Source organism: Saccopteryx bilineata, chromosome 3, assembly GCF_036850765.1.
Source record: "Saccopteryx bilineata isolate mSacBil1 chromosome 3, mSacBil1_pri_phased_curated, whole genome shotgun sequence".
In the NCBI taxonomy this organism is placed as follows: Eukaryota; Metazoa; Chordata; class Mammalia; order Chiroptera; family Emballonuridae; genus Saccopteryx; species Saccopteryx bilineata.
In genome coordinates, this window is record NC_089492.1 from 52,229,597 (window position 1) to 52,252,503 (window position 22,907).

General features: G+C 37.2%; 1 protein-coding gene across 2 annotated transcripts in view; it reads right to left on the reverse strand.

Moving 5' to 3' along the window:
* ATP6V1H (ATPase H+ transporting V1 subunit H) overlaps nt 1-22,907 on the reverse strand; it is a 144,238-nt gene that overhangs the window by 57,739 nt on the left and 63,592 nt on the right. For both annotated transcript variants that reach the window (XM_066266124.1, XM_066266123.1), the window contains 2 exons: nt 19,683-19,861; nt 14,772-14,897 (listed from right to left, as the gene is read on the reverse strand). In XM_066266124.1, coding sequence (XP_066122221.1) covers nt 14,772-14,897; nt 19,683-19,861 — 305 coding nt within the window. The remainder of the gene's footprint in view (nt 1-14,771; nt 14,898-19,682; nt 19,862-22,907) is intronic.

Here is a 22,907-nt window from a genome sequence, read left to right on the forward strand (position 1 = left end):
TGGAAAGTGAGAAGTAAAATTATCTCTATTCACATGTGACACAATCTTGTATACAGAAAATGTAAAGGAAACCACTTTATTAAAATATATTTTATTAAAACTAATAAAAAATCTCAGAAAGACTGCAGCATATAATAGTAATATAGAAAAACCAATTGCATTTCTATAAACTTACAATGAACACTTAAAAATGAAGAAAACAGTTCAATTTACAACAGCATGGGAAAAAAGAAATAAATTTAGCAAAAAAAATGCAAAATATATCCTGGAAACTACAATACACTATTGAAAGAAATTAAGTATTCTGAAATAAATAGGAAAGCATCCCACATTCATAGATCTTAATTCTAAATATTGTTAAAATGGCAATACTCCCCAAATTGATTTACAGCTTCAACACAATCTCTAATAGAATCCCAATAGGCTTCTTTGCAGAATTTAACAAGGTAATTCTAAAATTCATATGACAAGGGACCCAGAATAACCAAAACCATCTTGAAAAAGAAAAACAGACTTCCAGTTTCATTCAGTAAATAAAGAGCTTGGATGCCATCATTTATCCACACAAGAAGAAAAAGCTTAACAAAATTAAAATCAATACTTCTTTAGATCCATGAGAGAACTGAGGTCCCAGAGTAAGTCACTGGCACATAAGCTAGAGAGACAGGCTAACAAAGAGATTTACAACTAATTGGAAGAACCTGCTGCTGGATAAATCAACTAGTAGGAACACTAATTACTGGAGCCTGAGCAACACTAGCTTGAAAGATAAAAGCACCTACAGCCCCAACCAAATGGCTGTCCTCACAGTTGTCATCAAAAGAGAAATAGATAATCTGAAAAGGTTTCTGTCAAAGAATATCCCTTAAATACATTGAATAAACATCTGTAAAGATATTAAAGCAATAATTAACAATCCTCTAAATCAGAAAGCAACAAACCCACATGGTCTCACTTAGTAAAGTCTACCAAACACCCAAGAAAGAAATGATAACAAGTCTGCAATGTCTTCCAGGAAATAGAAGCAGAGGAAATTTCCTAACTTATTGTATGAAGGCAGAATTACCATAACACCAAAATCAAACAAAGACATCACAAAGAAGAAAAATTACAGACAATATCACTCATTAACATAGATGCAAAAATCCTCAACCAAATACTAGCAAATCAAATATAACAATTTATAAAAAGATTTATATCCCTGGCCAAGTGGTGTCACAGTGGATAGAGCATCAACCTAGAACACTAAGGAACCAGGTTCAAAACCCTGAGGTCACCAGCTTGAGTGCAGGCTATCCACAACTTGAGAATGGATTCCTCAGCTTCAGCGAAGGGTCTCTGGCTTGAGCATGGGATCATAGCCATGACTTCCATGGTTGCTGGCTTGAGCCCAAGGTCACTGTGTTGAGCAAGAGATCACTGGCTCAGCTGGAGCCCCACGGTCAAGACACATATGAGAAGCAATCAATAAACAACTAAAGTGCCACAACTACAAATTGATGTTTCTCATCTCTCTCCTTTCCTGTCTCTGTCTCTCTCTTGATAAAAAAAAAAAAATTGTTTTTAATTCAACCAAGTTGAATTTATTTCAGATATGCAAAGCTGGTTCAGTATTTAAAAACATACAAATGTAATCCATCACATAAACAGACTAAGAATAAAATTTACATGATCATATTACTAGATGCAGAAAAATAACTTGACAAAATTCGACACCTATTAATGATAAAAAACCTCAGCAATTTAAAAATAGATGGAACGTCCTCAACTTCACAAAAAAAATTTAAAAACCTACAGCTAACATCATACTTAATGGTGAGAAACTAGAAGCTTTCCTGATGAGATCAGAAATAAGGCAAGAATGTTCCCTTACCTCCTTTTCTAGTACTTCATACTAGAAGTACTCGCCGATGCAATATGACAAAAAAAGAGCATAAAAGGTATATTGACTAGGAAGGAAGAAATAAAACTGTCCTTTTTTTTGCAGAAGACATCATAGTAGAAGTAGAAAATTTGAAAGAATCAATTATAAAACTCCTAAAATTAATAAGCAATTATAACAAGTTTGCAGAATACATGGTTAACACACAAAAGTCAATCACTTTCCTATATACTAGCAATGACTAAATAATGAATAAAGTTTAAAAATTTAAAACATACCATTTACTCAGCACCCCCTTACTATGAAATACACTGCTCACAAAGATTAGGGGGTATTTCAAAGTGAATATGAAGTGATAAAAAAAAGAAGCATTTGATTTCTTTTTATTAAACAAGAAAATCAGAAAAGCAAACAACAAGTCATAGAGAGTTGTTTGATTATGCAAATGAATGCAAAACCAATTTTTATTTCATTGGTGAAAATGCACTATACAAAAGGTGGAAAGTACTGGAGTATCTGTACAGGCCCTGATCTTGAAAGTGCATTTTGAAATATCCCCTAATTTTTGTGAGCAGTATGATTAGGTAAATGCCTAACAAAATATGTACAATATTTCTATGAGAAAAACTATTAAACTCTAATTTAAAAAGTCAAAGAACTAAACAGAGAGAGATTCCAAATTTAAGAATAGAAAGACTCAATCTTGTCAAGATGTCAGTTCTTCTCAACTTCATCTATAGATTCAATGCAATTCAATGCAATCCCAATCAAAATCTCAACAAGTTATTTTGTTGCTATCAACAAGTTGATTCTAAAGTTTATATGGGGAAGGAAAAAAGCTGAATCAGCCAACACCTTATTGGAGAAGAACAAAGTCAGAGGACTGACATTATCCAAATTCAAGACTTACTATAAAGTTATAGTAATCAACGGAGTATGATACTGGTGAAAGAATATTCAAACAGATCAAAGAACAGAAGAGACACCTCCAAAAACAGACCAACACAAAGAGAGTCAACTGGTCTTCCACAAAGGAACAAAGCTATACAGTGGAGAAATGATAATAATTTTCAACAAATGGTTCCTGAACAACTAGACATCACATGCAAAAAAGTGAATCTAGACACAAGCTTTACATCTGTCACAAAAATTAACTCAAAATAAATCATAGACCTAAATGAAAAACACAACACTACAAAACCTCTAGAATAACAAAGGAAAAAAATCTAGGCAACCTTAGGTATGGTCATGACTTTGTAAATACAACAATAAAGCACAATCCATGAAAGAAAACACTTAAATTGAACTTCATTAAAATTAAGAACTTCTGCCTGACCAATGATGATGCAATGGATTGAGGTGCATCCTGGGATGCTGAGGGCCCAAGTTCAAAACCCTGAAGTTACCGGCTGGAATGCAAGCTCATCAGCTTGAGTGCAGGGTCGCCAGCTGGAGCACAGGATCATCAACATGATCCCAACGTCACTGGCTAGAGCCCAAAGGTTGCTGGATAGAAGTCCAAAATCACTGGCTTAAAGCTCAACGTCTCTTGCTTTAGTATAACTGGTTTGAGCAAAGGGGTCACTGGCTCGGCTTCAGCTCCCCAGCCAAAGCACTTACAAGAAGCAATCAATAAGCCACTAAAGTGAAGCAACTACAAGCTGATGTCTCTCATTTCTCTCCTCCCCTTCTCTCTCTCTCTGCCCATCTCTCTCTCGCTAAAATAATAATAATAATAATAATGAACTGCTCTGTGAAACACCATGAAGATAATGTAAAAACAAGTCAGATGTGGGGATAAAATATTTCCAAAGCACATATCTGATAAACAATTTATATCCAAACTTTAAAAAGCACTCTTAAAATTCAACAATAAATAAAACAACTCAATTTAAAAGTAGTTCAAAGACCTTAACAGACAACTCATGCAAAACAATAAACAGATGGCAAATAAGCATATGAAAAGATGATCCAATACCATATGTCGTTAGGAAATTAGAAATTAAAACAACGAAATATCACAACATACTGAAAGAATGACCAAAATCCTGAACACTAACAACATCAAAGGCCAGAGAGAATGTAGAGCAACAGGCACTCTCATTTACTGCTGATGAAAATGCAAAACAGAAGTCACTTTAGAAGACAGTTTATTACAAAACTAAACACAGTCATACCATATAATTTAGCAGTCATACTACCTTGGTAGTTACCCAAGTTATCTGAAAATTTAGGTCCATACAATATACTGCACATAGACATTTATAGCAACTTTAAATTGTCAAGCTCTGAAGCAACCAAGATGTCCTTCAATGGATAAACAAACTATATGGTACAGCCTACAATGGAATATTCAGCCATAAAAAGAAATGATCTATCAAGCAACAAAAAGCAAAAGAAAACACAAACAAACAGAAAACATAGAAGAACCTTAAATGCGTATTGCTCAGGAAAAGAATCCAGTCTAAAAAGTCACATACTGTTTGATTCCAACTATATGACATTCTGAAAAAGGTAAAACTATAGAGATAGTAAAAAGATCAGTGATTGCCAGGGGTTTAAGGAGAGGAAGGTTGGGAGAAATGAACATGGGGAATTTTTAGGGCAATGAAATTATTCTCTATAATACTGTAAAGGGGTATACATGATATTATGCATTTGTCAAAACTTTCATGTCTGAAAGTATAAGACAGAATTAACTGTACAATAAAAAAAAATTAACCCTAATGTAAACTACAAACTTCAGTTAAACATAATATATAAATATTGGTTCAATTGTAACAGATTTAGCCTGTTACAGATTTAACAGATTTAACCTGACAGAATTAGCCACCAAAGAAATACAAATAGAAGTCAGAATACTACTTCATACTCACTAGATGGTTTGAATCAAAAAGTCAGACAATAACAAGTGTTAATAGGGTGTGGAGGTATCAGAAACCTCATACTCTGCTGGTGGGAATATAAAATTATGCAGCCACTTTGGAAAACAGTCTAACAATTCCTCAAATAGTTAAACACAGGGTTACCATATGATTCAGCTATTCTACTCGTGAGTAGGTACTACACAACAAAGAGAAATAAAAACATATACCCACTCTAAAACTTGAACACAAATATTTATAATCAGCATTTTTCATAATAGACCAATGTAAATCAGCTGTTGAGTGGATAAATAAAATGAGGTATATAATGGAATATCAATCAACCATAAAAGAAAGTACTGGTGGTAGGAAGAAAGATGGCGATGAAGTAGGCGGAAGTTCCAACTGCCACCTTCCAGGACCAAATTTGATTACAACTTAAGAACAATCATCTGAAAAACCAACTTTGGAATAAACTAAGAGGAATCTATAACCAAGGATCACCGAAGAAACCACACCGAGACTAGTAGAAAGGGCAGAGACGAGGAGGGTTTCCCTGCTCCCAGGAGCAAGCTGTGGCCTGGAAGGAGACTCACAGCGTGGTGGGTTGCCTGAGAGGTGTGGGTTCTCAGCCCCAGACCCAGAGCCCCAAACTAGAGCCCCAGAGCCTAAAAGAGGCGCCCAGACAGCATTTAACTGTGAAAAAAGCCGAGTTGCTGTCCACGAAAAAGAGACACACCTCTCGGATGCAGACTCTGTTTTAAAGGGCCAAGCAGAAAACCTCGTTCACAGTCACTTCTCAGGGGCTCTGGGGGTGGAGAGCTGATCTTGACTGGAGTTGCAACAGGAGGGTGTAAAGTTGGAGGCCGAAGAGAGACACGGTGGGGGACAGCCACCAGAACCCCTGTGCTGAGTCATTCTCCAGTACTGCAGTAGCCATATTTCTCGGGCAGAGCATCCCCTTTGTGGGGCATCACCTAGGGGAAAGCAGCTACTTCGCCCACCCTCTGGAGTCTCTCCTACCCAAAGAATGTCAGCGGTTGTTCTGAGAGGCCAGGAAGCAGGGGGCACCTCAGTGATTCAGTTTTCTGGTGTTGAGACCAGAGCTCCCCCAACACTCTCCCAAGTCTATGACTGGTGCTTCCACCTCACAACAGACTCAGCTGAAACTGTCCCGAGAGGCGGCAGACCACACCTCTGGGTCTCAGAGGCCATACCCTACTGAAATTCATGAAAAAAGTCTCGACAGACTGACACACCTACCACCCTTCCTAATCGCTGAATTACCCCAGGCTCTAGACCAGTGGTTCTCAAAGTGTGCACCAGGGTGCACTGGTGTGCCCTAGAAGATTTCCAGGTACGCCCTATGGTATTCCAGAGATATATGTACCTGTTGGGGACCAAAAAACCAACAGGGTTTTTGGAGTTTAGATTTTTGGGGGACAGAGTGTGGAAATTGGCTGTAACTTGACAGTCTGCCCAATACCCCACCTCAATTGCCTGATTAGGTTGCAAAAGGCTGTTAAGTTGTGCCACTGGATTCTTTACACTACCCACCATGTACCCTGGGAAGACTGGAGGCAAATTTCTTCTATCCTTTATTTGGTGTAAAGTTAGGATGTTATGTATGGTAGGGGTTTTCAGCACTCAACACAAGAGTAAAAAGAGATGAATTCTTCAATGTATTGACGAGGAAATAAAGAGTTTGTCTTTCAAATATATGCCCAAACATTGAAGAAATTGCTAGGACACATCAGGCTCACATTTCTCATAAACATAAGAATGAAAAAACTGAACACATTTGCTCCAGGACCTGCCAAATTTACTAAATCTTACTAAGAATGTATTTATATATATAAAAAGATAGATTTTTTGTTGTTTTTTTATTTTTCACCCCTCTTTTTTAAGAAATTTTAAAAGCTTAACTCAAAAAATGTACCATAAAAGTTTTTTGATGTCATAATAAATTTGATTTTGTCGTATTTATTTCATTTAATTACCATAAAAGCATGCTTGGATTTTATATTTATTTCTTTAATATTTGACATAATTATTATAACATACTTCTGAGAAATTTGTATATAGTGCATCTATAATTATTTGTAGTATTTTAAATGTGTTTGAGAACCATTGCTCTAGACTCTAGCAGAGGATTTTTCAGGACCTGAGCTCAACAAGCAGCCAGAAAACAAGCTGCAGGAGGCAAGACTCAGAGAAACATGGCCATTTGAGTGGACTTTCTCTCAGGACCAGAGTGGGTAAAGGCCAGCCTAGGAGTGTAGCTTGGTATTTCCATGTACACCTGGGCCCAGCAGAGGCAGCCACAAACTCTGAATTGCTTGCAGCTCTAAGAGGGTTGCTGAGGGCCATTCATGGGCAGTGTCTCCCACTGGTCTGTGCTGGGTTCCTGCTTGGAATGCCAGGGCTGGCACACACAGGAGCCAGCTGCGGAAAGCATTGGTTCAGGACCTAACAACCCTTACTAGAGTGGTATCCTAAGGTAAAGCTCCTCACACCAGACCCAACTGAGGCAAGTTCCACTCTGTGATCAACACTGCCACATTGTTTCATGTGCATTGGGTAGGGTGGAGCATCACAGTCAACCGGCCTAGGTACTGGATATTCTGTCCTGATAGGCTGGATTCCACAGGGGGAAGGGAGAGAGGCTTGGAGCATGGAAATTTAAAGTGTGGGTCCCTGTGAGTCTATTGTGGATCTGGTTGATGGGCTTAACCACCTTCAAGAGGGGCACAGTCAGCCCCAGGAGAAAACTCTGTTTTCTTCCCTGAGATCAGGGTCTAAGCAGCTGAAAGAACTTCTGCAGAGGGGACTATCAGCTACACTCAGTCTAAGCCTGCTGCTCACCTTGCTGAAGAGAAACAAAATTTGAGTATCCAGCAGTGGCTGAGAGATCAAGCTCTGGAGTAGGGGCCACATTCCCTGTACTGAGCTCCTGACCAAGAGAGTCCTGAAGTAGAGGTCCAACAAATGTTGTATTCACAACTTCAGCTGCCCTAATCCACCAAGCTAGCAACCTGTAGAAGGGCTGGTAGGGTGAGGCCAATCTGAGCCCACACTACAGTCTTACTACAGAAGACTCTGTAGGAAGACCAGCAGCTGCAAGAGGAGGAGGAGCAGTTGAAAAGTGGAGTCAAATGTTACAGAGTGTGGAGCTTTTATGGAGCTCTTGTCATCTCTATGCAGAAGGAAGCTTATCTTTATTCAAAGTTGGCCCCTCCCACAGTACCCAGACACAGAAAACGCAGACACAAACTATGAAAAGTGCAGTAGCTGCAGACTGGTAGCCCACAGCGGTTTACAAACAACAGCTGATGCCAACCCAAGAACTAGAGCCAACACTACTGTTAGTGGGTAGCAAACAGCACCAACCCTAGACTCAACTACCTACACAAGCAGCACACCCAAAGGTGGAGTCTAGCAGGCACCAGACACTGTGGAGAATAAATATGCCCAATAGGACAGACATTGCACAGTGTGCAATACACATAATCAAGGTTTACCTTAGAGCCAGCCAGCCTGAAGGGATAAATGTACCCATGAAAAGACCAACTGCATCTAATACATACAACAAGAAGGAAAATAGTACCCTCAAGAAGCATTCCTAGAACAAGGAAAACAAGTGGCCTATAGGACAGTATCACTGAGCCCATCTTCTTCATAAAGACCATAGAAAAATTTCAACATCAGACAGCACTACCTAATACACAGACAAAATGGCAGACAGAGAACTGTGACCCAAATTAATGAACAAGAGAAATCCCTAGAAAAAGAACTGAATAAGATGGAAGTAACCAAACTACCAGATGCAGAGTTTAAAACAATGATTTTTAGGATGCTCAAGGATCTTAGAGCAACAATGGATGGACATAATGAGCACCTAAATATATAGCAAGCATCAAAATGGACACTGAAATCATAAAAAAGAACCAGTTAGAAATGACAGATACAATATTAGAAATGAAGACTGCACAAGGAGGAATTTATTGCAGGTTGGATGAAGTTGAGGATCAAATCAGCGATTTAGAGGACAAGATATACGAAAACATGGAAGCAGAGCAGCAAAAAGAAAAGAAGCTCAAAAAGTGTGAGGAAATTCTAAGAGAGCTCTGTAACAACATGAAGAGAAACAACATTCACATCATGGGGGTTCCTGAAGGAGAAGAGAACAAACAAGGAATAGAGAACCTGTTTGAAGAAATCATAGGTGAAAATTTCCCTAAACTAATGAAGGAAAAAGTCACACAAGTTCAAGAAGCACAGAGTTCCATTAAAGAGGAACCCAAGGAGAACTACAGCAAGAAAGATCATAATTAAAGTGTCAAAGTTAAGAGACAAAGAAAGAATACTAAAAGCTGCAAAAGGAAAGAAGTTAATTACCTTCAGAGGAGCCCCCATAAGTATGACATGCGATGTCTCAACAGAAACACTTGAGGCCAGAAGGGATTGGCAAGAAATATTCAAAGTGATATAAAGAAAGAACCTACAACCAAAACTTCTTTATCCAGCAAGGCTATTGTTTAAAATTAAAGGAGAAATACAAAGCTTCACAGACAAAAAAATAAAATAAAATAAAATCAAGGAATATATTACAATCAAACCAGTACTGCAAGAAATGTTAAGGGGCTGACTATAAAAAGAGCAACGAAAAAAAATCTAGAGAAAGAGGATTGTAGGTTTAAAAAATAAAATGGCAACCAACAACTACATATCAATAATAACCTTAAATGTAAATGGGTTAAATACTCCAATTAAAAGACCTAGAGTAGCTGCATGGATAAGAAAACAGGATCCGTTCATATACTGTCTACAAAAGACCCACCTCAAAACAGATACACGTAGACTAAAAGTGAAGAAGGGATGAAAAAAAAGTATTTCATGCAAATGAAAATGAAAAAAAAGCTGGGGTAGCAATATTTATATCTGACAAAAGAGACTTTAAAACAAAGGCTACAATAAGGGATAAAGAAGGTCACTACAGCCCTGGCTGGTTGACTAAGCTGTAGAGCATCAGCCCAGTGTGTAGAAGTCCCGGGTTCAATTACTGGCCAGGGCACACAGGAGAACAACCCATCTGTTTCTCCACTCTTCCCCTTTTCTTTACTTTCTATCTCTCTCTTCCCCTCCTGTATCCAAGGCTCCATTGGAGCAAAGTTGGCCCAGGCAGTGAGAATGGCTCCATAGCCTCTGTCTCAGGCGCTAGAATGGCTCTGGCTGCAATGGAGCGACACCCCAGATGAGCAGAGCATCATTCCCTGATAGGCATGGCAGGTGGATCCTGGTTAGGCACATGCAGGAGTCTGTCTCTCTGCCTCCCCACTTCTAACTTTGAAAAAACACAAACACAAATAAAGGGAGCAATCCAAAAGAGAATATAACCATTGTAAATATCTATGCGCCTATTATAGGAGCACCTAAATATAAATATATAAAGCATATTGTGATGGACATAAAGCGCTAGATCTACAGCAATACTATAACATTAGGGAATTTTCATTCCCCACTAACATCAATAGATCCTTCAGACAGAAAATTAACAAAGAAACAGCGACCTTAAATGACAACCTAAAATGGATTTCATAGGTATCTTCAGAACCTTTCACCCCTAAGCAGCAGAATACACATTCTTTTCAAGTGCTCATGGTACATTCTCTAGGATAGAACACATGTTGTGGACACAAAACGAGTCTCTACAAATGTAAGATTAAAATCATATTAAGTGTCTCCTTTCATCACAATGGCATGAAACTAGAAATCACTACAACAGAAAAACTGAAAAACATTCAAACACTTGGAGGCTAAATAGCATGTTATTAAATAACGAATGGGTTAACAATAAGATCAAGAAAGAAATAAAAATATTTCCTTGAAACAAATGAGAATGAACATACAACAACTCAAAATGTATGCGACATGGAAAAAGCAGCCTTTTGAGGGAAGTTCATAGCAGTATAGGCATACTTAAGAAACTAGGAAAAGCTCAAATAAACAACCTTGCATCTAAAAGAACTAAAAAAGGACAACAAAAGCCCTGAGGAAGTAGAAGGAAGGAAATAATAAAGATCAGAGTGGAAATAAATGACATAGAGGCTAAAAATACAATACAAAATAGCAATGAAACCAAGAGTTGGTTTTTTGAAAAGGTAAACAAGATTGATGAAACTTTAACCAGATTCATCAAGAAAAAAAGAGATAGGACTCAGATAAAAAAGAAATTAGAAATGAAAGTGGAGAAGTAACAACTGAAACCGCAGAAATACAAAGGATTGTAAGAAAATACTATGAAGAGCTGTATGCCAAAAAATTGGACAAGCTAGGCAAAATGGATAAATTCCTAGCAACATATAATCTTCCAAAACTCAATCTGGAAAAATCTGAAAACCTAAACAGACCGATTACAACAAATGACATTGAAAAATTATCAAAAAACTCTCAGCAAACAAAAGTCCTGAACTAGATGATTTTACAGGTGAATTTTACCAAATATTCAAAGAAGAACTAACTCTTATTCTTCTCAAGCTATTTCAAAAAATTCAAGAGAAGAGAAGACTTCCAAGCTCCTTTTATGAGGCATGCATAATCCTCATTCCAAAACCAGGTAATGACACTACAGAGAAAAAAAAACTATAGATAAATATCCCTGATGAACTTAGATGCTAAAATTCTCAACAAAATATTAGCAATCTGGATCCACCAATACATGAAAAAATTCATACATCATAATCAACTGGGATTTATTCTGGGCAGGCAAGGCTGGTATAATATTCACAAATCAATCAATGTGATTCATCACATAAAATGAGGGATAAAAATCACATGATAATACCAATAGATGCAGAAAAAGCATTTGATAAAATCCAGCACCCATTTATTATCAAAACACTCAGCAAAGTGGGAATACAGGGAACATAACTTCAACATGATAAAGGCCATCTATGACAAACCCATGGCCAACATCATACTCAATGGGGAAAAATTAAAAGCAATCCCCTTAAGATCAGGAACAAGGCAGGGGTGCCCCCTTTCACCACTCTTATTCAACATAGTCCTAGAAGTCCTAGCCACAGTAATCAGACAAGAAGAAGAACTAAAAGGCATCCAAATTGGAAAAGAAGAAGTAAAAATATCATTATGTGCTGATGACATGATACTGTATTTAGAAAACCCTAAAGTCTCAGTCAAAAAACTATTAGACTTGATAAGTGAATTTGGCAAGGTGGCAGGATATAAAATTAATATTCAGAAATCAGTAGCATTTTTATACACCAACAATAAACTTGTCTGAAAGAGAAATTAAGGAAACAATCCCCTTCACTATTGCAACAAAAAGAAATAAAGTAGGAGTAAATTTAACCAAGGAGGTAAAAGACTTACACTCAAAAAATTATAAGACATTGAAAAAAGAAATCAAGGAGAATACAATCAAGTGGAAGCATATACCATGTTCAAGGACAGGAAGAATAAACATCATTTTAAAATGTCTATATTACCAAAAGCAATCTTTACATTCCATGTAATTCCTAGTAAAATAGCAATGGCATACTTCAAAGATATAGAAAAAAATTCCAAAAATTTATATGGAACCAAAACAGAACATGAATAGCCTCAGCAATCTTGAAAATGAACAATAAAGTGGGAGGTATCAGACTTCCTGATATCAAGTTATACTACAAATCCATTTTACTCAAAACAGCTTGGTACTGGCATAAGAACAGGCATACAGATCAATGGAACAGAACAGAGAACTCAGAAATAAATCTATGCCTTTATGGTCAATTGGTATTTGACAAAGGAGGTAAGAGTATACAATGGAGTAAAGACAGTCTCTTTAATAAATGGTGTTGGGAAAATCAAATAGGTACATGCAAAAAAATGAAACTAGACACCAACTTACACCATTCACAAAAAGAAACTCAAAATGGATAAAAGACTTAAATGTAAGTCGTAAAACATAAACATCTTGGAAGAACACATAGGCAGTAAACTCTCCAATATCTCTCATAGCAATGTTTTTGCTGATTTTTCTCCATGGGCAAGTGAATTAAAGGACAGGATGAACAAATGGGACTAAATCAAACTGAAAAGCTTTTGCACAGCAAAGGATACCATGAACAAAATAGAAAGACAACACACAGAATGAAAGAACATATTCTCCAATGTGTCTGATAAGGGGTTAATAACCAAAATTTATAAAAAACTTGTAAAACTCAACACCAGGAAGGTAAACAATCCAATTATAAAATGGGCAAAAGAATTGAAAAGACAGTTCTCCAAGGAGAATTGTCTCTTTGGAGGCCAGTAGGCATATGAAACAATGTTCAGTTTTTTGATCCAGCTATCCCACTTTTAGGAATATATCCTAAGAATATAAAATCACTGATTCAAAAGAAGGTATGCACCCCATGTTTATTGCAGCATTGTTTACAATAGCCAAGGTTTGGAAACAGCACAAGTGTCCATCAGTGGACAAGTGGATTAAAAAGCTGTGGTATATAAACACAATGGAATACTATGTGGCTGTGAAAAAGAAGGAAATCTTACCTTTTGTGACAGCATGGATGGACCTGGAGATTATTATGCTAAGCGAAATAAACCAGGCAAAGAAATATATCATATAATCTCACATATATGTGGAATCTAATGAACAAAGTGAACTGAGGAACAGAATAGAGGCAGAGATGTAGTCACAGGGATCAGAGGGACAGCAGTCAGAGGGATGGGGAATGAGGGGATGGGATCAGAGAAGGTAAAGGGATTAGTGAAACTATATATACATAACACAGAGATACAGATAACAGGACAGCAAATCCTAGAGGGAAGGGGAGAGGGAGTTAGGGGGAGGGGGACAAAGGGGATATAAATAGAGACAGAGGGGTGGGGATGAGATAGTTATATTCATTGGGATACCTGAATCCATGTAAACACAAATTAAAAATTAATAAAAAATTTAAAAAAATAATAAAAATAAGAAAGAAAGAACTGATAAGTGTTACAACAAATGAAATGGATGAATTATGATACATGAAAGAAGCCAGAACTGATAAGTGTTACAACAAATGAAATGGATGAATTATGATACATGAAAGAAGCCAGTCACAAAAGAACAAATATTACATGATTCCATTTATATAAAATTTTCATAAAAGGCAAACACATAGAGACAGAAAGTAAATTAGGGTTGCTTAGGGCTGGGTGAATGGGTTAATAGAGACATGACAGCTAAAGAATATAAGGTGTCTTTTGAAGTGATGAAAATGTTCTAAAATTGACTGTGTTAATGATTACATACATTGCAAATATACTAAAAACCATTTTTCTGCATACTTTGAATGGATGAATTGAGTGCTATGTAACATACAGCTGAATAAAAAAGAAAGAAAGACACTTGTGCACATATTTGGTCATTTTATTATGACAAAGGAAACCCTCAAAGCAGTGGGGAAAATGTTATTTTCAATAAATGGTGCTGGTTCAATCAGATATCCATGTAATTAAAAAAAAGGGGACTCTTGAACCTACTTAATACTTTACCCAAAAAACAATTCCAGATAAAATGGTGATCTAAATATAAGAGGTCAAATAATAACGTTTCTATCAGATAACCCAGAAATATACCTTCATAACCTTGGATAGGCAAAAACATCTTAACCAGGACACAAAAACACACTAGGCATTAAGAAAAAGATCAGTAAATTGAGTTACATTTAAACTAGAGAGTGAAACAGCATGTGACAAGGTAGGAAAAAATAGTTGTGATGAATATATATACAAAGAACTCATGTTCAGAATACATATAGAACTCCTATAAAATGACAAAAAAAACAGGCACTTCTCTTAGAAAAAAATTAACAAACCACAAATTAGCATATGAAAAGGTATTCAACCATATTAATGAGCAAAATACAAACCAAAACCATGGAATATCTAAAATTTAAAGAGTGACAAAAACATGTTTGTGAAGATGTAGAACAACAGGTAGTAGCGTGTAAACTGGAATTTAAACTTACTTCAAGAGCTCATAATTCTTCTCATTTAACCTCACAGCATTTTCTCTCCAAAATTTCTCAGATTTGTGCACAGGACTCCATTCCAGTCTTCCAGATTTAAGTTCCGAACTGTACTCATCAAACGAGCTATAAAATTTTTTTTAAAGAATTCAGTTTATAAGAATCTGAGAGATCCTCCAAATTAAGCAAAATGAAACAGCTTCACTGATGGCGTAAGTACAAACACTGACCATCCTCTGTACATTAACTACCACACACAAAAAAAGTTGCCCTGGACAGTTGGCTCAGTTGTAGAGCATCAATCAGCCTGGTGCAGAAGTCCCAGGTTCGATTCCCAGCCAAAGCACACAGGAGAAGCACCCATCTGCTTCTCCACCCTGCCTGCTCTCCTTTCTCTCTGTCTCTCTCTCCCCCTCCAGTAGCCAAGGTTCCATGGGAGCAAAGTTGGCCAGGGCGCTGAGGATGGCTCCATGGCCTCAGCCTCAGGCACTAGAATGGCTCCAGTTGCAACAGATCAATAGCCAGGATAGGCAGAGCATCACCCCCTACTGTGCTTGCCGGGTGGATCCTGGTTGAGCACATGCAGAAGTCTGTCTCTCTGTCTCCCTGCTTCTCACTTCAGAAACATAAAACGTTGAAACAGCTAAAATAAGCTTTATAAACATGTCAAATTTATTCAACGTTCTAAGGTCCGGTACTCCTGTTAAATTTGAATGCTTGTCATGAGACATTAAAAAAATACTTGCTTTCAAAATCATACCCTGATATATATACGTAAATGTCTATCAGTAAAATACCTGATAATTTAGCACAACAATTTTCAACCCTTTTCATCTTATGGCACATATAAACTAATTAGTAAAATTCTGCAGCACACCAAAAAATATACATCTTACCAATCTGACAAAAAATTAAGTATAATCTATTTTAATTTTTATTTATTAACTAGATTTTAGAGAGAGAGGAATGAGAGAGAGAGAGAGAGAGAGAGAGAGAGAGAGAGAGAAAGAAACACAGATTTGCTGTTCCACTTATTTATGCATTCATTGGTTGATTCTGTATGTACCCTGACAGGGGAATCAAACCTTAGTACATCATACTGATGTTGTAATCAACTGACCTATCCAACCAGGGCAGGTGTAATTTTGATTCATTCACACCATATGGCTATTGTGTTGGCAGTTGTCATTTTTTTATCTGACAGTCTTAGGGGAAAGAGGTCAGTGCCCCTAACTAAATAGTCAGGTGCTGTATGTTTTAAAAATTCTTTTGGGAAACCAGTGTGACACAGCAAACTGGCAGAAAATTGCTGATCTAGCGGAGTTTCTAACATGCCACTTAGAATACTGTATTTGTCAAATCAATAGACACATTAATATAAATTTATGTGAAAGTATGTTACTTTAATATAAAATAAAATAGTATATTCAAATACTATTATACTATATATAAGCATCATAAACTACTACAGTGCATTACAAAAACAAAAACATATCTGTACAATATTTTATAATGTGATTATCAATAGTGAAGAGGTATTTGGTTGAATTAATCCATTAGAGATTAATTAAAAATAAAAACCTCTGTACATATAACAAACTGCAAACCACTTTTTTTTTTCTTTTTTTTTTTTTACAGAGACAGAGAAAGAGAGTCAGAGAGAGGGATAAATAGGGACAGACAGACAGGAACAAAGAGAGATGAGAAGCATCAATCATCAGTTTCTCGTTGTGGCACTTTAGTTGTTCATTGATTGCTTTCTCATATGTGCCTTGACTGTGGCGCTACAGCAGATCAAGTAACCCCTTGATCAAGCCAGTGATCTTGAGTCTACGCTGGTGAGCTTCGCTCAAACCAGATGAGCCCGCGCTCAAGATGGCGACCTCGGGGTCTGGAACCTGGGTCCTCCACATCCCAGTCTGATGCTCTATCCACTGTGCCACCACCTTGTCAGGTCTGCAAACCACTTTAAACGATCATTCACTATGTAGCTAAAGCTATTTCATTATTCAATTAGCCAGTGCACAAACACCATGATAAGACATGCCTAGACTTCCTATCAAGTAAAAATCTTTAAAATAAGTAGCCATATAATACCAAATGGTAATTCAGTATAACCAAGATTTACTGGTTAAATTAATGAGTGTACTGTTTGAATAATGCTGTAATTTACTTGAATGTAAATCCAGTTAGTATTAGAAGCTAATAATGTTAACAGTAATATCCTAAACCTATAACAGCAAACACAGAAAAATCTTTTAAACTGTATCCATCATCCTATTAGCTTTATATAAATAAATATTTTTCAAATTTCCAAATCAACATGAAAAATCAGTAAGTAATAAGCCAATGTAGATTAAATAATTTACAAAGCTAATTATCACTAGTCTTATTTTTAAAAAGATCTTAAATCATTATTATAGAGCAGGGGTACCCAAACTACGGCCCATGGGCTGCATGTGGCCCCCTGAGGCCATTTATCCGGCCCTTGCTACACTTCTGGAAGGGGCATCTCTTTCATTGGTGGTCAGTGAGAGGAGCACTATATGTGGCTGCGCCACAAAGCACTGCGTCGCTCACGTACAGTACTACTTCCTGTGACGTGGGACACATGTGGCATGGCTCCAGAAGCACGTCATATCACTTGTTACGGCTAGCAGTGACAAATATGGAACTGGACATTGACCACCTCATTAGCCAAAAGCAGGCCCATAGTTCCCATTGAAATACTGGTCAGTTGGTTGATTTAAATTTACTTGTTCTTTATTTTAAATATTGTATTTGTTCCCGTTTTGTTTTTTTACTTTAAAATAGGATATGTGCAGTGTGCATAGGGATTTGTTCATAGTTTTTTTTAGTCTGGCCCTCCCACGGTCTGAGGGACAGTGAACTGGCCCCCTGTGTAAAAAGTTTGGGGACCCCTGTTATAGAGGAACTAATAATTTTTACTAAACATAATAGAATTTATAAAAATGGAGTAATAAATAATGTAATAGGCTTGCCTATCACTAGCCTATTACATTACAACCAGCTTACTCATATTTGAAATTATAGAAAGACAATAATCATTTGCCTCCCTCCACAAAACTCCATTACAAACCAATGATATGGGTGGGTGATACCTCCCAACTCTATAAAAACATTTGGACATTGGGATAATGCGCTGTATTGAATTATCTGATAAATTCATTTCTGGAACACTTATTATGCTGAAGATATTTGCTGGACACTTGAAATCTCACAACAATCCTACAAGGTTACAATTTTTATTCCTAATTTACCAAAAGGAAAACTAAGATGTTAAAATGTCAAGAATCATGTTCAAGGTCACATGAGGAAAAAGTAGCTAAAACTGGAGTTCGCCTGGCTCCCAAACTCATCCACCTATACAAAGAAAGCCACCTATAGAGGAAGATCTACCGTATTTCCCCATGTGTAAGATGCTGCCATAAAGGTTTAAGACTCACCTTTATTTTGGGGCCCGAAATTTGAAGAAGAAAAATATTGCATCAAGTTACTGAAATCAAATTTTATCCATCATAAAATTCATACAACTCCTCATCACTGTCAAAACTCCCATCCATTAGCTTGTCCTTATCTGTGTTTGATGACAAACGAATCACTGTCTTCATATATTGCCTCATCCTCAGTTCCACCTATGGCATTTGAAATGCCACACTTCTTAACACACTTCTTAAATGACTTGACAACTACTATATGAGACACACCCAGTTGTTAGACCCCAAATTTTAGAATGAAAAACAATGCGTCTTACACATGGTGGAAATATGGTATTTCTTTTTTTTTTTTTTTTTTAATTTTTTTTTTCTCTCCTTGTATTCCTCTGAAGCTGGAAACGGGGAGGCAGTCAGACAGACTCCCACATGAGCCTGACCAGGATCCACCCGGCACGCCCACCAGGAGGCGATGCTCTGCCCATCCGGGGCGTCACTCTGTTGCGACCAGAGCCAGTCTAGCACCTGAGGCAGAGGCCATGGAGCCATCCCCAGCGCCCAGGCCATCTTTGCTCCAATGGAGCCTTGGCTGTGGGAGGGGAAGAGAGAGACAGAGAGGAAGGAGAGGAGGAGGGGTGGAGAAGCAGATGGGCGCTTCTCCTGTGTGCCCTGGCCGGGAATCAAACCCGGGACTTCCGCATGCCAGGCCGACGCTCTACCACTGAGCCAACTGGCCAGGGCCGAAATATGGTATTTCTTAAGAGTATCATTTTTAAAATGTGTCAATAATTAAACAAAGAATACATGGATTAATGGAAATCTCAAGATATTAAACAACAACAAAAAAAAGTCCAGAAGAATATGTAGAACCTATCTGTCTGTATATGTTCTGTGTGTATCTCTCTGTGTGTATGTGCCCATAAGTGCATGCATGTGCTGCGGGGAAGGGATATGGGCATAGATTGGAAGATGGTAGAAGTGTTATGAAGTCCCTTCTGCACTGTGTGAGGGTATTTTTTTGTTACTACATGTACATTATTTGTATAACGTCTAATACTAAAAATCAGGAAAAAAATACCACTTCTATATATGGGCAAAACTCCTCCATAAATTAACCATTAATTACTGCTTTCAAAGATTTTAACCAGGAAGAGATTCTCAAAGGGTTCCTTCCATGGCAGTGCCAACAACCTGTGAAAGTACAGCCAGTTTGATTTCAAAAGAAAATGGTGGAAGTCTCCCCAAAGAGAAGAAATAACACACAAATCTGACCGTTTCCATGGTGATGAGCCAGTGTTTTTTTTTTCATATCCTCCAAATATTTAATAGAAGATACAATGTTTTAGAATGAAATCCTTTGAGTTTATATTGAATAACATATTTAAATTTCCTTAAAACACTAAACAAGTCAAACAAAGCCCAATATAACCAGTCTCTGAGAATTAAAATAACATACCTAAGATCCTGAACACTTTCACCAAGTTTTTCCAAAAGAAATTTTATATCTTCACTGATATCTTCATCATCATACTTTTGTTGTTCCAAGTTCTCCAACTGTTTCAGAACTTTGCACTGAATCATAGCTAGAGCATATTCTTGGCGAGTTTCTCTTTCAGTTGATTTTTCTAAAAAGTTCTGGTTTAGACAAAGATATAAGAAATTATACAATTTGTTTTGTGATATTCTCAGATCTTGACACTACCTTTTACACCTTCTTTTCTCCTCCTCCCTCCTATTGACAGGTTAACTATTACCTTTAAGTGAATGACTGTATGGAAAACCCTACTTCTTTCCTAATCTTTTGTCCACATCAGAAATCTATTTTTGATTTCTTGCTTATTACTGGTTTACTAAATATTTTAAATTATTGACCATGAAGGCCTCAAAACACTGAACACATTTACAATTCAATCTATCACAATCCTTTCTCATAACCTGCTCCTGAGCACACCACAGTGAACTCATTCACCAGCCACCTAGATCAGTGGTCAGCAAACTCATTAGTCAACAGAGACAAATATCAACAGTACAACGATTGAAATTTCTTTTGAGAGCCAAATTTTTTAAACTTAAACTATATGGGTAGGTATATTCTTTATCGAGGTAGCGCCCATATATGGTATTATGTGGAAGAGCCACACTCAAGGGGCCAAAGAGCTGCATGTGGCTTGCGAACCACAGTTTGCCAACCACTAACCTAGATCAATTAGGATACTAAGAAAGAATGTTTCTTTAAGTATTTCTATAGTTTCTAGTCACTTTTATTCCCCTCCAATCAACCTATAAGTGCAGAAAAAATGGCAATAAAAAAACACAACTCTCTTGCTTAAACAATTATCAAAATAGTGTTCTGACATTTAGAAAAATTCACTTGATTTTTTAATTTTTAAAAGTATTTATGGCCCTCGCTGGATAACTCAGTGGGTTAGAATATTATCCTGAAGCACAGAGGTTGCCAGTTGGATCCCCAATCAGGGCACATACAGGAGCAGATCAATGTACCTGTCTCTCTCCCAACCCTTCCCTTCCTCTCTCTCAACTCAGTAAAATAAACGTTTTTGTTTTTGTATTTTTTTAAAGAGTACTTATGAAAACAGCAAAGGAATCTGGATATTTATAAAGATAAAATATTACTGAATCAACCAATATTTTTGAGCAAAGACCAAGTTCAGGCCTAGGTACAAGAACAAACAAGCTTTCAAGAAAGCTACCTTCACCAAGTTGGTAAATGCTCACCACCAAAAATAAAATATCCTGTATTAACAACTAATTTCATATCAACTGCACCAAAATTTGAAAAATATTTATTTTTGTAAGCAAGCTACATTCCTATTAATTATGCAAAATAAACAAAGAAAAAGATTTAAGTTAGCATATGGACACTAGTGTGATCAATCCCTACCAAAATTCCAATGGCATTTTTCACAGAAATGGAAAAAATATACTAAAATTTGTATGGAGCCACAAAGACCCCAAATAGAGCAATCTTTCAAATGAAACTTCAAAGCTATAGTATCAAAACTGTATGGCAGGGGTTGGGAACCTTTTTGGCTGAGAGAGCCATGAACGCCACATATTTTAAAATGTAATTCTGTGAGAGCCATACAACAACCTGTGTACATTATGCATTATCCAATAAAAATTTGGTGTTGTCCCAGAGCACAGCTGTGATTGGCTCCAGCCACCCGCAACCATGAACATGAGCGGTAGGAAATGGATGGATTGTAATACATGAGAATGTTTTATATTTTTAACGTTACTTTTCTTTATTAAAGATTTGTCTGCAAGCCAGATGCAGCCATCAAAAGAGCCACATCTGGCTCGCGAGCCATAGGTTCCTGACCCCTGCTGTATAGTAATGGAATAAAACAGACTACATCAAACTAAAATGCTTCTGTACAACAAAGGAAACAGTCAACAAAATGAAAAGACAACCTACTGAATGGGAGAATATATTCACAAATTATGTATCTGAAAGGGGGCTGATATCTATATAATTTATAAGGAACTCATATCATTCAAATAAACAATCAGATCGGAAAAAAACAGTAGGTAGAGGACATAAAGAGACATTTTTTTTAATAATTTTATTTTTAATGGGGCGACATCAATAAATCAGGATACATATATTCAAAGATAACAACTCCAGGTTATCTTGTCCGTTCACTTATGTTGCATACCCATCACCCAAAGTCAGATTGTCCTCTGTCACCTTCTATCTAGTTTTCTTTGTGCCCCTCCCCTTCCCCCTCTCCCTCTCCCCCCTCCCCCCGTAACCACCACACTCTTATCAATGTCTTAAAGAGACATTTCTTAAAAAAAATATACAGACGGCCAACAGACTCATGAAAAAACTGTTACTTATCACTAATTATCAGTGAAATAAAAAACCACAATGAGATTATCACCTCACACCAGAGTGGCTATTATGAAAAAGTCAATGAATAACATGCGTTAGCAGGAATGTGAAGAAAAGGGAACTCTTGTGCACTGTTGGTGAAACTGCAAATTGGTGCAGTCACTGTAGAAACAGTATGGATATTTCTTTAAAAAATAAAATTAAGCCCTGGCCAGCTGGCTCAGTGTTAGAGCATCAGCCCAGCATATGGAAGCCCCAGGTTCAATTCCCGGCCAGGGCACACAGGAGAAGCGCCCATCTGCTTCTTCAACCCTCCCCCCCTCTCCTTCCTTCCTCTATATCTCTTTCTTCCCCTCCTGCAGCCAAGTCTCCACTGGAACAAAGTTGGCCCAGGTGATAAGGAAGGCTCCATGGCCTCTGCCTCAGGCCCTAGAATGGCTCCAGCTGCAACAAAGCAACACCCCAGATTGGCAGAGCATTGCCCCCTAGTGGGCTTGCTGGGTGGATCCCAGTTGGGCACATGCAGGAGTCCATCTCTCTGCCTCCTCACTTCTCACTTGAAAAAAATACAAAAAAGCAACCAAAAAACCCCCTAAAAATAGAACTACCGTATAATCCAGCAGTTCCACTTACCTGAGGAAAACAAAACCATTAATTCAAAAAGGTATATATACACCCCTATGTTCATTGCAGCATTATTTATTTATAAGAGCCAAGATATGGAAGCAACCTAGGTGTTGATCACTAGAATAATGAATAAAGAATATAAAATCTAAAAAAAAAAGAATAAAACAAAAACAGACTCACTGAAACAGAGGTCAA